At 40.8% G+C, this 12,742-nt stretch overlaps 1 protein-coding gene across 2 annotated transcripts in view; it reads right to left on the reverse strand.

The window, feature by feature from the left end:
• Window positions 1–12,742, reverse strand: part of LOC133563436 (furin-like) — a 221,943-nt gene that overhangs the window by 112,099 nt on the left and 97,102 nt on the right. For both annotated transcript variants that reach the window (XM_061917560.1, XM_061917559.1), the window contains exon 3: window positions 6,527–6,625. In XM_061917560.1, coding sequence (XP_061773544.1) covers window positions 6,527–6,625 — 99 coding nt within the window. The remainder of the gene's footprint in view (window positions 1–6,526; window positions 6,626–12,742) is intronic.

Raw genomic sequence — 12,742 nt, forward strand, 5'->3', positions numbered from 1 at the left:
GGTCTTTGAAGTCCTGAAGGCCCTGGTATATGGTGTCAATAGGTAAGAGTGTGACTGTATCTTTTTTATATATAAAAGCTTACAATCTTGCTATTTTTCTACAAACCCCGTTTCCATATGAGTTGGGAAATGGTGTTAGATTTAAATATAAACGGAATACAATGATTTGCAAATTATTTTCAACCCATATTCAGTTGACTATGCCACAAAGACAACATATTTGATGTTCAAACTGATAAGCTTTTTTTTTTGCAACTAATCATTAACTTCAGAATTTGAGGCCAGCAACACGTGACAGAAAAGTTGGGAAAGGTAAAGTTGAGGAATGCTCATCAAACACTTATATGGAACATCCCACAGGTGTGCAGGCTAATTGGGAACAGTTGGGTGCCATGATTGGGTATAAAAGTAGCTTACATGAAAAGCTAAGTAATTCACAAACAAGGATGGGGCGAGGGTCACCAATTTGAAAGCAAATTGTCGAGCAATTTTAGAACAACATTTCTTAACGAGCTATTGCAAGGAATTTAGGGATGTTACCATCTACGGTCCGTAAAATCATCAAAAAGTTGAGAGAATCTGGAGAAATCACTGCGCGTAAGCAATGATATTACGGACTTCTGATATCTCAGGTGGTACTGCATCAAAAACCGACATCAGTTTGTAAATGATATCACCACATGGGCTCAGGAACACTTCATAAAACCACTGTCAGTAACTACAGTTGGTCGCTACATCTGTAAGTACAAGTTAAAACTCTACTATGCAAAGCCAAACCCATTTATCAACAATATCCTGAAACGCCGCCGGCTTGGCTGGGCCGAGCTCACCTAAGATGGACTGATGCAAAGTGAAAAGGTGTTCTGTGGTCTGACGAGTCCACATTTCAAATTATATTTGGAAACTGTGGACGTGGTGTCCTCCAGAACAAAGAGGAAAATAACCATTCAGATTATTATAGGCGCAAAGTTCAAAAGCCAGTATCTGTGATGGTATGGGGGTGTATTAGTGCCCGAGGCATGGGTAACTTACACATCTGTGATGGCGCCAATAATGCTGAAAGGTACATACAGGTTTTGGAGCAACATATGTTGTCATCCAAGCAACGTTATCATGGACGCCCCTGCTTATTTCAGCAAGACAAGTGTTACAACAGCGTGGCTTCGTAAAAAATGAATGCAGATACTTTCCTGGCCCGCCTGCAGTCCAGACCTGTCTTCCATCGAAAATGTGTGGCGCATTATGAAGTGTAAAATAAGACAGCGGAGACCCCGGACTGTTGAACGACTGAAGCTCTACATAAAACAAGAATGGGAAATAATTCCACTTTCAAAGCTTCAACAATTAGTTTCCTCAGTTCCCAAATGTTTATTGAGTGTTGTTAAAAGAAAAGGTGATGTAACACAGTGGTGAACATGTCCTTTCCCAACTACTTTGGCACATGTTGCAGCCATGAAATTCTAAGTTAATTATTATTTGCAAAAATTTTTTACGTTTATTAGTTTGAACATCAAATATCTTGTCTTTGTAGTGCATTCAATTGAATATGGATTGAAAAGGATTTGCAAATCATTGTATTCCGTTTATATTTACATCTAACACAATTTCCCAACTCATATGGAAACGTGGTTTTTAGAACTAAACAACAGATTATAAGGTAACATCAATGTTAATGTTTTCTTTCAGTGTGTTAAGATTCTAAAAGAAACACCATTTATGTCACAGGTTTTCTCAATTGAGTTATTTCAAGCAACAGTCAAAGTGTAATGCTTTTCTGTCTTCTTGTTTGATGGTAATTTTTTTATTTATTGAGTGCACAGTCTGAATGAAACTGTATGCATTGCAGCTTTTAGTGGTTACACACCTCAGAGGAAAGAGAATGAGGCCATCAAGCTTGTTTCAATTACAATGAATGTTTGATTTTATTGCATTTACACACAACTGACTTTATTGCACCAGTGATCACAGAACATCCCTACTCTACAACTCGACACAACCTGCTGATGTGGTCAGTACGTGATCTTTACAGAAGTGTATGATACATTGAGACACTGGAATTTCAGTAAAACATTTACATTAAGAAATAGCCTTCCTCACACATCTTAATTTAACATGGTCAAAAAAGACGAACCAGTGTACTGAAATAGTAGGTAAAAGTTAAATTGGCAAACCATATGAATTGCTTTCTGTATTCTCCCAGGAGCTCAGAGAAGATGATTATGAGTATGAGGGCTACAAAAATGCCAACTTCTGAAAATAGATATAATTCTGAAATGCTTTTGAGTAACTGTTTTTTTTTTGTATTTTTCTGAAAGTACCTGGCTTTTGAGTATTTTTTGGGGGGACTACAGATGGAACATTAGCATGTGTCTAAAATCTGATATTTTTGCAGAAGTGTATGTTTTTCAACATGTACTGTACCTATTTTAATTAAGGAGGGGGAATAAATTGCTAATATCGGTACAAAAAAAAAGAAGGAAAAAAAGTAAAGTTAGACGTTCCCTCGCAACTTTGCGGTTCACTCTCTATCGTCTCAGTATGTCATTGATTTTAAAGGGGTCACAATATTATTTTTACCACATTTAAAACAATTCCTGTTGGTCTACATCAGGGGTCTCAAACTCAATTTACCTGGGGGCCACTGGATGCAAAAACTGGGTGAGGCTGGGCCGCCAGAAAAGATTTCTTAAAAAAATCTTACATGCACTTTTTAATAAATTCACCTTTTTTGAATGGCTTTCCCGATCTAGCAACATACTTGCCAACTCTCGCGATCTGTCCGGGAAACACCCAAATATCAGTGCCCCTCCCGACAATCTCTCGGGGCAATCGTTCTCCCGGTTTTCACCTGCACAAAAATATTAAGGGCGTGCCGTGATGACACTGCCTTTAGCGTCCTCAACAACCTGCTGTCTCGTCCGCGTTTCCACTATGCATACAGTGTGCAGGCTCAGTTATATATTGTACGAGTCTTCTGCAGACTCACGGAAGTAACTGCAAGACATTGTTACAATAGGGGGCAGGTTTGGGGGAGGCGGGAGTTAGGGCTGCATAGGATTCTGGGTATTTGTTCTGTTGTGTTATGGTTTGGATGTTCTCCCAAAATGTGTTTGTCATTCTTGTTTGGTGTGGGTTCACAGTGTGGCACGCTCTTTGTACAGGTTGTAGAGGACGGTAAAGACAGTGCCTCTACGGTGCCCCCTTAATAATGTTGCTTGGGTGAAATTTGGGGGAATGATTACCGCTGGAGGGGCACTGAAAATTGGGAGTCTCCCGGAAAAATCGAGGGTATACATGTATGATTCTGTAAAGCACCTTTCAGATAAAACTTGCGGGTCGCACCAAAATTAAATTTTCACATCAAGGTGCGGGCCGCAAAATAACGTCTTGCGGGCCGCGTGTTTGAGACCCCTGGTCTACATAGCATGTAATGGTGGTTCTTTGGACAAAATTTTGCATTAACAGACTATTTTCAAGCCACTTTCGAACTGCCTCTCCAGGATGCGCCATTTTATCGTCTGAATTATTTTTGGCATGTGTTGCAATGTTAACATTTCATCATTGATATATAAACTATCAGACTGCGTGGTCGGTAGTAGTGGGTTTCAGTAAGCCTTTAACGTCGTATCAGTTCAGATTGTACCACTCTATTGTCTGTCTACTTCAGCCAGAAACTACTTTACATTTTGAGAGTTGGCATTGCTGTTTACTCTAAACACTCTGTGGTTTTCTCTAAATAAAAGCTGTAGACCAGAGGTGCCCAGATTTTTTGCTTCCAAGAGCCAAAGGGAAAATGTGCCAATGGGCTGCGGGCCAAACACAGCAGTTTTTAAGCCTGGAAAACACAAATTGCCTCAACGTAAATAATACATTTCCCACTCTTTGGCGGGCCAAACGAAATGACTCAGTAGGCCAAATTTGGGCCTTTACTGGCCACCGGTGCTGAATATTTTCATAGCTCTCTTCTCTTTGCCAGGGCACATTGGAGCACCACAAGGGATTTGTCCTCCTGGGCGCCACATAACAGAGCGCATACTCCCCAAGCTCGAGTGCCAACTTAAAAAGGACCATGTGACAGGATGCCAGCAGTGCGACAAGCACATTGTAGTTTATTATATCTCTTCATCTGAGTTGAACATGTGCAATGCAATTTTCTTTTGTGGCCTGTTAGATTTGCGCTCAAAGGCCACAGCTGAGTCCGTCCTGCAGCTTCCAGTGCTGGAAAAATAACAGCAATGTGGGATGTTGTTGACTCTTCAATCAATCCATCCATCCATCCATTTTCTTCCGCTTGTTCCCTTTGAGGTCGCGGGGGGCGCTGGTGCCTATCTCAGCTACAATCGGGCGGAAGGCGGTGTATACCCTGGACAAGTCGCCACCTCATCACAGGGCCAACACAGATAGACAGACAACATTCACACTCACATTCACACACTAGGGCCAATTTAGTGTTGCCAATCAACCTATCCCCAGGTGCATGTCTTAGGAGATGGGAGGAAGCCGGAGTACCTGCAGGGAACCCACGCAGTCACGGGGAGAACATGCAAACGCCACACTGAAACATCCCGAGCCCGGGATTGAACCCTGACTACTCAGGACCTTTGTATTGTGAGGCAGACGCACTAACCCCTCTTCCACCGTGAAACCGTTGTTGACTGAGTAGGCAGTAAAAGACAATAGTACTGTATAGCTTTTTGTTGCTGCATTGCTCCATCCATTACATGTTTACAGACTTAGTTGTTAAATGACCAAAAGACAACATTTGAAGTGGAGGTCTTGCCAGTCAAACACAGCAAGCGTAGTGAAAGAGAGTAATAACTCTATGGAGATTAAGTAGTTTAACACATTTTTCTTTTGTTAATTTAAAAAAAATAATATTTTAAGTATTGTCGCATTCCGGCTTGTCTCAAATTATGTGAACATTTCCTTTTGATCTTGGTGAAATCTTCCCTAAAACAGAGTGGCAAAAAATTCATAAAAATCAAATCGAATTAACTTTATTCATAAAGCACATTTAAAATTTACCACAGGGGTAGCCAAAGTGCTGTACAATAGGCAGGTTAAAAGATTACGCAAAAGAAACGAGCAAACACAACACAACACAAACAGAGCACGATAAAAAGTGGTACTCTGATTCAGTAAAAGTTTGAAAAAAAAAAAAAAAAGAAAATGTATCTTTTTTGCTTGCCATTTTGATACCCTTTGCTAATTCCTTGTTCTCTTCTCTCAATAATTGTTTCCTCATGACAGTTTTTCAGCAAGCTGCTTGTTTGTGAGTAAGGTATTAACATTTTCAGAAGAAAATTTTAATATATATATATATATATATATATATATATATATATATACACACAGTGGGGCAAAAAAAGTATTTAGTCAGCCACCGACTGTGCAAGTTCTCCCACTTAAAATGATGACAGAGGTCTGTAATTTTCACCATAGGTACACTTCAACTGGGAGAGACAGAATGTGAAAAACAAATCCAGGAATTCACATTGAAGGAATTTTAAAGAATGTATTTGTAAATTATGGTGGAAAATAGGTATTTTGTCAACCATTCAAAGCTCTCACTGATGGAAGGAGGTTTTGGCTCAGAATCTCACGATACATGGCCCCATTCATTCTTTCCTTAACACGGATCAATCGTCCTGTCCCCTTAGCCATTTATTCTAATGGCTTTCCCCTGAGCACATGTCTTATTTAGCATGTGTTTTGGTGGGGCGGAATAGCTCGGTTGGTAGAGTCGCCATGCCAGCAACTTGAGGGTTGCAGGTTCGATTCCTGCTTCCGCCATCCTAGTCACTGCCGTTGTGTCCTTGGGCAAGGCACTTTACCTACCTGCTCTCAGTGCCACCCACACTGGTTTAAATGTAACTTTGATATTGGGTTTCACTATGTAAAGCGCTTTGAGTCACTAGAGAAAAGCGCTATATATATATAATTCACTTGACTTCACTATTGCACAATAAACATGAAAACAGAGTGTCTGTTGACTATTATTGCAGGCATTAAGTATAATTATATATTTGATAATTAACTATAATTTATACTCACAACAATTATTTCTAAAATGTAAGTACATTGGATGTAATGTGATGTTTAGGAAGTTAGTACAGCACAATCAAGCATGTTTCATCTGCAACATTGTCAGACTTATTTACATATATGGTGCCCGGGACCTTGCTGTTGTGCAAACACAAAGCAAAGTAGGCCACGGGAATCGTTTAGTTCCAGCAACAACAATGATCAAACACTGAAGCTGGTCTGAAAACACTTTAGCAAGGATGGATGAATTGTTCAGTGCTAAAATTTTGCATTCAGTCTAATCACTGAAAAGTCCTTTTTTTAGGGGTGATTAAAGGTCCTAATTAAAGCACCTTTAATTATAATCTCTGTTAAATGCAACAACATATATTCTATAATTAGCTGTCATTGACAACAAGATACATTTCTTCACATGAATCACATTATTGTACTGACTTATTCTGATTTAGGAATAAGCTGTGAAAGCCCCAACAAGTCTTACTTGTGCTTCTTGTTGTAGTCTGAGGTGCATCCTTCTGTGGCCAGAATAAGCTCTCTTCTCCACGGCGTGATGTCTGAAGTGATAATAATCTCCAAAAACCTACACAAATGCAGAGAGATTAGGAATAAATTCCTTTGTCTTAGAAGGGTGCAAGACAACACAGATGTGTAGCACACGACAACTCTAACCTTATTTTCAAAACTGCCTTGCACATGGGGACCAAAATATCCATCCATCCATCCATTTTCTACCGCTTATTCCCTTTCGGGGTCGCGGGAGGCACTGGCGCCTATCTCAGCTACAATCGGGCGGAAGGCGGGGTACACCCTGGACGAGTCGCCACCTCATCGCAGGGCCAACACAGATAGACAGACAACATTCACACTCACATTCACACACTAGGGCCAATTTAGTGTTGCCAATCAACCTATCCCCAGGTGCATGTCCTTGGAAGTGGGAGGAAGCCGGAGTACCCGGAGGGAACCCACGCATTCACGGGGAGAACATGCAGACTCCACACAGAAAGATCCCGAGCCTGGATTTGAACCCAGGACTGCAGGACCTTCGTATTGTGAGGCAGACGCACTAACCCCTCTGCCACCGTGAAGCCCTGGGACCAAAATAGACCACCACAAATTAAGTTATACATGATAATTTATTACATCAACTAAATGCAATACATATTGTTGAGGGGAGAACAGACACTCAAAACCACATTTTAAATATTCCGTAAATCACAGATGTTCAAATGAGTTATAACTGCATCTTAACAAGTCATGTTATATTAAAAACACTGCAGGTTCTTTAAAAATAAACTATGGTACCCACTTAAAAAGTATAAAACCATTTTTTATAGTATGGGCATCCATAAAGAGTAATGCAGTCAATTTTAAAATGAAACTACCAAGTAAAATATTTTGTGGACGAAGTGATAGAGGAAAACAAAGACAGACCGTATTAGCCGGACCACAGCGTGCACCAGACTGTAAGACGCACTGTCGATGAATGGTCTATTTTCGATCTTTTTTCATATAAAAGGTGCACCAGATTACAGGGCGCATTAAAGCAGTCATATTATTATATATTTTTTTCTAAACTGAAAACACTTCCTTGTGGTCGACATAATACGTAATGATGGTTCTTTGGTCAAAACGTTGCATAAATTATGTGTTACAGATCATCTTCAAGGTGCTTTTTGACAGTCGCTTCCGGATGCACCGTTTTGTGGGCGGTCTTATTTACGTGGCTCACCCTCGACAGCGTCTTCTTCCCGTCATCTTTGTTGTCGCGGTGTAGCATGCAAGGACGGGAGTGGAAGAAGTGTCAAAAGATGGAGCTAACTGTTTTAATGACATTTAGACTTTACTTAAATCAATAACGGAGCAGCATCTCCTCATCCGGAAACAACAACATGTCCGAAATGTGACCCGTGAAAAACCATACGACCGGAACTCTAATAGCTAAAGTTTCTTGGGTGAATAATGTAAACTCACTTAACCGGTATGTTTTACCGCTTTCATGGCAAGTTTACTGAAAGACATAAGTAAGAACTTTACACTATTTTATATTACAAACCCTGTTTCCATTTGAGTTGGGAAATTGTGTTAGATATAAATAAAAACAGAATACAATGATTTTCAAATCCTTTTCAACCCATATTCAATTGAATGCACTACAAAGACAACCAACATATTTGATGTTCAAACTCATAAACTTTATTTTTTTTGCAAATAATAATTAACGTAGAATTTCATGGCAACAACACATGTCAAAGTAGTTGGTAAAGGGCATGGTCACTACTATTTTACATCACCTTTTCTGTTAACAACACTCAATAAACGTTTGAGAACTGACGAAACTAATTGTTTAAGCTTTGAAAGTGGAATTCTTTACCGTTCTTGTTTTATGTAGAGCTTCAGTCTCCGCTGTCCTATTTTACACTTCATAATGCGCCACACATTTTCGATGGGAGACAGGTCTGGACTGCAGGCGGGCCAGGAAAGTACCCGCACTCTTTTTTTACGAAGCCACGCTGTTGTAACACGTGCTGAATGTGGCTTGGCATTGTCTTGCGTAAATAAGCAGGGGCGTCCATGAAAAAGACGGCACTTAGATGGCAGCATATGTTGTTCCAAATCCTGTATGTACCTTTCAGCATTAATGGTGCCTTCACAGATGTGTAAGTTACCCATGCCTTGGGCACTAATGCTCACCCATACCATCACAGATGCTGGCTTTTGAAATTTTGTGCATATAACAATCCGGATGGTTCTTTTCCTCTTTCTTCCAGAGGACACAAAGTCCACAGTTTCCCCAAAAAATTGAAATGTGGACTCGTCAGACCACAGAACACTTTTACACTTTGCATCAGTCCATCTTAGATGATCTCGGGCACAGAAAAGCCGGCGGCGTTTCTGGATATTGTTGATAAATGGCTGTTGTTTTGCATAGTATAGCTTTAATTTGCACCTTCAGATGTAGTCACAAACTGTATTTAGTGACAGTGGTTTTCTGAAGTGCTCCTGAGCACATGTGGTGATATCCTTTAGAGATTGATGTCGGCTTTTGAGAGATCGAAGGTCACGGTCATTCAATGTTGGTTTCCGGGCATGTCGCTTATGTGGAGTGATTTCTCCAGATTATCTGAACCTTTTGATGATATTATGGACCGTAGATGTTGAAATCCCTAAATTTCTTGCAATTGCACTTTGGGACATCTTCTCACACTGTTTGACTATTTGCTCACGCAGTTGTGGACAAAGGAGTGAACCTCGCCCCATTCTTTCTTGTGAAAGACTGAGCATTTTTTGGGAAGCTGTTTTATACCCAATCATGGTAACCACCTGTTCCCAATTAGCCTGCACACTTGTGGGACATTCCAAATAAGTGTTTGATGAGCATTCCTCAACTTTATCAGTATTTATTGCCACCTTTCCCAACGTCTTTGTCACATGTTGCTGGCATGAAAAGTTTATCAGTTTGAACATCAAATATGTTGTCTTTGTAGCATATTCAACTGAATATGGGTTGAAAATGATTTGCCAGAGGAGCCAGATGAGGTGGTTCGGGCATCTGGTCAGGATGCCACCCGAACGCCTCCCGAGGGAGGTGTTTAGGGCACGTCCAACCGGTAGGAGGCCACGGGGAAGACCCAGGACACGTTGGGAAGACTATGTCTCCCGGCTGGCCTGGGAACGCCTCGGGATCCCCCGGGAAGAGCTAGACAAAGTGGCTGGGGAGAGGGAAGTCTGGGCTGCCCCCGCGACCCGACCTCGGATAAGCGGAAGAAGATGGATGGATGGATGGATGTATTTTGTTTATATTTACATCAGACACAATTTCCCAACTCATATGGAAACGGGGTTTGTAGAAACGGCAACAGCAGAGGATAAATGTCCCATAACAAGGAGATAAAGAAGAAGCCTATTTTGTCTACGTCGTCCGTACAGACTACAAAGGGGGACCTGCGCAAATTTTCAGGATTTATGCAGATCCCGGAATACAAATCAGCAGGTACCAGAAGGTAAGAAACGTTGCTTTTGCATAACATTGGGAAACAAAACGCCAGATAATATGTCTTACCTTATACACACACCATAATAATACTTGTATGTTTAATGCGCCGACAATCCACCAAGCGGAGCGGATTCATAGCTTACCAAAGTTGTACTAAAACATTTTGATAGATTTTTGAGCGCCGTGTGTAATGTTCTATATTTTCAATGGAACAGATAAAATGCTGGTGTTGTTTACTTGAGTCATATTGCCATCATACCTCTTACCACGTATTGTTTGACTGGTCATTAATGTTATTACATCATGTACAGAATAAAATTATGTTTGACTGCCATCTACTGGTCACACTTATCATTACACCATGTACGAAATAAAATTGCTTCGAGGTCTTTGAGCAAAACCAGAATTATTCCGGGTTATATGGCGCACTGTTGAGTTTTGAGGGGAAAAAAAGGATTTTAAGTCTGCCTTAAAGTCCGGAAAATAAGGTGTACTGAATAACAAACATCAATCATTAATCATATGCATTCATTTACAAATGGCATCATTGCTAAACATGTTTTTTCAAATGAGCTGCCTATTTTCCTTTCATGTGCAGCTCATTACAGAACTTTAAAGGGGAACATTATCACAAATTCAGAAGGGTTGAAACCAATAAAAATCAGTTTCCAGTGGCTTATTTTATTTTTCGAAGTTTTTTTCAAAATGTTACCCATCATGGAATATCCTGAAAAAAGCCTTTAAAGTGCCTGATTTTCGCTATCTTGAAGCCACCGTCCATTTTCCTGTGATGTCATCCAGTGATACCAATACAAACAAACATGGCGGATAGCACAGCAAGATTTAGCGACATTAGCTCGGATTCAGACTCGGATTTCAGCAGCTTAAGCGATTCAACAGATTACGCATGTATTGAAACGGATGGTTGGAGTATGGAGGCAGATAGCGAAAACGAAATTGAAGAAGAAACTGAAGCTATTGAGCGAATAGCTATTAACGCTATTCGGCGATCGCCTTCTAACCAACGATTGAGTGTCGCAGGATAGCCATACATCTTTGTGCCATGTCTGCCTTAGCATCGCCGGTAAAATGTGCAGACCAAACGATCGGGACTTATGCATCTTGTGACACAGGAGCAACTTAAATCCGTCGATTGGTAAGTGTTTGTTTGGCATTAAACGTGGGTGTACATTAAATTTGTGGCATTAAATTTGTATGTACAAATGTACATACAGCTAGCCTAAATAGCATGTTAGCATCGATTAGCATGCCGTCCTAATCGATGCACACTCCACGTAAGTCAACTTGAATCCGTCCCTGATCGTGTTGTTACACCCTCCGACAACACACCGACAAGGCATGATGTCTCCAAGGTACGGAAAATAACAGAGCTGATTTGACTTGGTGTTTGTAATGTGTTTGAGAAAATGGCGGATTGACTACCTATGTGACGTCACGTTGTGACATCATCGCTCCGAGTGCGAATAATAGAAAGGGGTTTAAATGGCAAAATTCACCCATTTAGAGTTCGGAAATCGGTTAAAAAAATATACGGTCTTTTTTCTGCAACATCAAGGTATTTATTGACGCTTACATGGGTCTGGTGACAATGTTCCCCTTTAAAAACATGCCACTGGGTGACAGCTGTGCCCGGGACACCTTAGGGCATGTTGTATGTGTTCAATATGTTTCTGGGAGTGTCCTGTGTCGCTGACAAGACAGAAAAAAAGAGTAAGATAGAGACCTACACTAAACGTCAAATATTAGGTTATAATAATAAAAACCAGGCAAAAGTAAATAGTAAAGGAAGTGTCGTTACATGGGGATTCACAAGAAGCCAGTCTCCATTAGACGAGGAGACAGCAATCTGTACAGTGGTGCCACAAGGGAATGACTCACCTTCGTCTGCGCACTGGAGCGAAAGAGGAGAGGCAGAGGGGAATGACGAAGGAAGGGAATATGAGAGTGAAATGCAAGATTTGACAGGCACACCAGGCAGGATAGATGTGTATGAGGGGAAAACAAGAGAACATACAGCAGGATGGGAGCCTCTTCAGGCCTGTAGGGGGATTCTGCAGGATGGCTGACCAGACTCTGGGCATGGAAGCACTGGGAGAAAGTTTCCAGCTCTCCATTTCGAGTTGAAATATTTAACATAATGTGAGAGTATATCAACCCAATTGTTGTAATTATCATTTTCTTTCCATTTGCAAACACAAAACTGTGACAGACTCAGGGAATTCAATCTTTTTTTAAAGGAAAAGATTTGCCATAAATCTGCTTTAGTTAGTGAGTTCTTATCATATTTTCCTAGGCCTACCACACTGGCCGAGAATTGGTGGTCGGCCGAGGGTGTAGTCGGCTCTCTTCGTTGCTTTGTTGGGTCTGCTCCTGTCACTGGCCATCCTTCCCCCACCCCAGCAGACGATGGTGTGGAACACCGCAGAGGCCACCACACTGTATATGTTTTTTTTTGGTTGTTGGTGTTTTACTTTTGTGGCTGTGTGTAGGAGTGGCTCTTTGCATTAGCTTTTCTCTTTTATTGTCTTTAATTAAAGGGCTGGGCAATATATCGATATAAACGATACATCGCGGGTATGCGTATGTGCGATATAGAAAATGTTAACGTATATTGTAATATTAGAGTATACGTTTTCACGCAGTTGCTTTTAGCTGCGGGCATTACACTTCAGGCGTTTC

This window comes from Nerophis ophidion, linkage group LG12 (assembly GCF_033978795.1).
Source record: "Nerophis ophidion isolate RoL-2023_Sa linkage group LG12, RoL_Noph_v1.0, whole genome shotgun sequence".
In the NCBI taxonomy this organism is placed as follows: domain Eukaryota; kingdom Metazoa; phylum Chordata; class Actinopteri; order Syngnathiformes; family Syngnathidae; genus Nerophis; species Nerophis ophidion.